General features: G+C 36.3%; 1 protein-coding gene across 1 annotated transcript in view; it reads left to right on the forward strand.

Moving 5' to 3' along the window:
* LOC109296754 (ATP-binding cassette sub-family A member 10-like) overlaps positions 1 to 1,940 on the forward strand; it is a 53,073-nt gene that overhangs the window by 36,540 nt on the left and 14,593 nt on the right. The window contains exons 26-28 of the mRNA XM_019516309.1: positions 510 to 635; positions 1,187 to 1,255; positions 1,762 to 1,839. Coding sequence (XP_019371854.1) covers positions 510 to 635; positions 1,187 to 1,255; positions 1,762 to 1,839 — 273 coding nt within the window. The remainder of the gene's footprint in view (positions 1 to 509; positions 636 to 1,186; positions 1,256 to 1,761; positions 1,840 to 1,940) is intronic.

The following is a 1,940-nucleotide window of genomic DNA, read 5'->3' on the forward strand; positions in this document are numbered from 1 at the left end:
GTGTGTGTGTGTGTGTGTGTGTGTGTGTGTGTGTGTGTGTGTGTGAGAGAGAACCTTCTGTTCTGAATACCTCCTGTTTTTTGGCTTCTTTTTGCAAAACCCCAGTTCCTAGAGCTAGGAGATGAGGCTCTCAGCCTTAATATATACATATATAAGCCAAAAACCAGGAGGTACACAGAATAGAAGGGTTTTTGTGGTATTTATCCTCCAGAGTATATCAGTATCTATACTGCTGGCTATGATTTTGTTTCAATCTTCCAACCTATAAATACAAACTAAGTTTGAGACAATAAAATCTAGTAGCTGTAAAATCTGGAGGGACATAGGAATCAGAAACAATTCCCCAGATGCCTCCCAACGCTATATTTTGTATATATGTTTGCATGGGCCCTCTACTGAATCAAGTAGTTTGCACTCATACCCCAAGTGGTAGATGTATCCAATTCTTAGTAACAATGAGCAAAGGGAAATTTTTCACTCATACAAATTATTTTCTTGTTTCATTTTAGGTAACCATTGCTGTCCACCTCTTTGGTTTATTCATGTTTAATGTTGAAGATAGAATTACTCATTACATTCTGTCCATTTTCCTTCCTATATATCCATTATTTGGCCTTTGCATCACAACTTTATATGTAAGTTATTGTGCTGTATCACAAAAAGACTAGCTATGTACCTAGCTAAGTTTCTTTGGAAAAACAAAATGCATAGTTTCTCAGTAGGAAATGTTAACACTAACTGGACCACTGACAAAGCCCTCTCTGTTTCTGTTACCCATGGGATTTTCATGGTTCTGTACAGCGATTAAAGAGCACAACTCCCTGCAAAAGCGTCTACTCGTCTTCCCAAAAATGGGGAGCAAATCTCAAAACACACCAGCAGAGTAGATGGAAAGAAAATTTTATCCACTAACTGGGACTACAGAGCAACTAGAGGGAGCAGATGCTTGCCCCTTGCAGAGCTATTGGTCCTAAAGAGAAGATCTTGAAGATGGTTTTATTCAGGAATATAACTGTTTCTGGAATAATATTAGGAATCCCAAATTCAAATCCCCACAGTTACTCTTTCCTACTGTGAGCATTTTGAGTAAAACAGAAATACTCATTTTGAAAATATTTATCAGTTTATTTATTACTCTCCCAACATTTTATAGTATTATATCAAACATGTATTTTTGCTCCTACAGGTTTTTGTAGACTTTCCTGATTCCCTCTTGAAACCCAGCTGGCCGGAAATACTGATATCTGTGTTTGGAGTAAGAAAAAAAATTTCAACATTACTTTTTAATTTTTATTATTTTGTATAGGCCATGCATCCTAATGTACTTTATATACCCTGTATTGCATTCACTGCAATCCATAAGCTAGAAAAATGCACATCATTTGACAGAATCTAACATACCAACTCTTAGATTTTTCTGTATAGCTTAAAGTTGGACTTAGTCCATGAATCTAGGGTCTCACCTGTCACCTGTACAAATAATATTAGACTATGTAAGTCTTCAATTGTAAGAAAGTGGGACTGCAATATAAAACTCATTCTGTGAAGTGGAGATCTTATATTGGATTTTAGTTGGATTGAGTTAGAGATAGCTGGCCCAGCTACTCAAAACACTATTTCTTTGAAACTGGAGAGAGAGAATAAAAGTCACAGATCAAATAGAGTCCTACTGAGTTTATGAATTAAATGTGATTTCTACCTTTAGTATTATAAGTTTTTTTGTATCACTGTTCATAAAGTGTTGGCTATTTCTTTTTTCAGCCTTACATCCAGTGTGTGGCTTTCGTTTTTCTTCTTCGATATTTGGAAATGAAATATGGAAAAGCGGTTTTGAGAGAGGTCCGATTTTTAGGTTTGTGCCAACACAAACCCTCAGGGGGCACGCACACACATGTGAGCTCATACCATACAGCCTTTTCTCAAAAACAAAATGCTCACAA

The sequence above is a fragment of the Gavialis gangeticus genome, unplaced genomic scaffold (assembly GCF_001723915.1).
Source record: "Gavialis gangeticus isolate Ggan-Ray unplaced genomic scaffold, GavGan_comp1, whole genome shotgun sequence".
NCBI classification, from domain to species: Eukaryota; Metazoa; Chordata; order Crocodylia; family Gavialidae; genus Gavialis; species Gavialis gangeticus.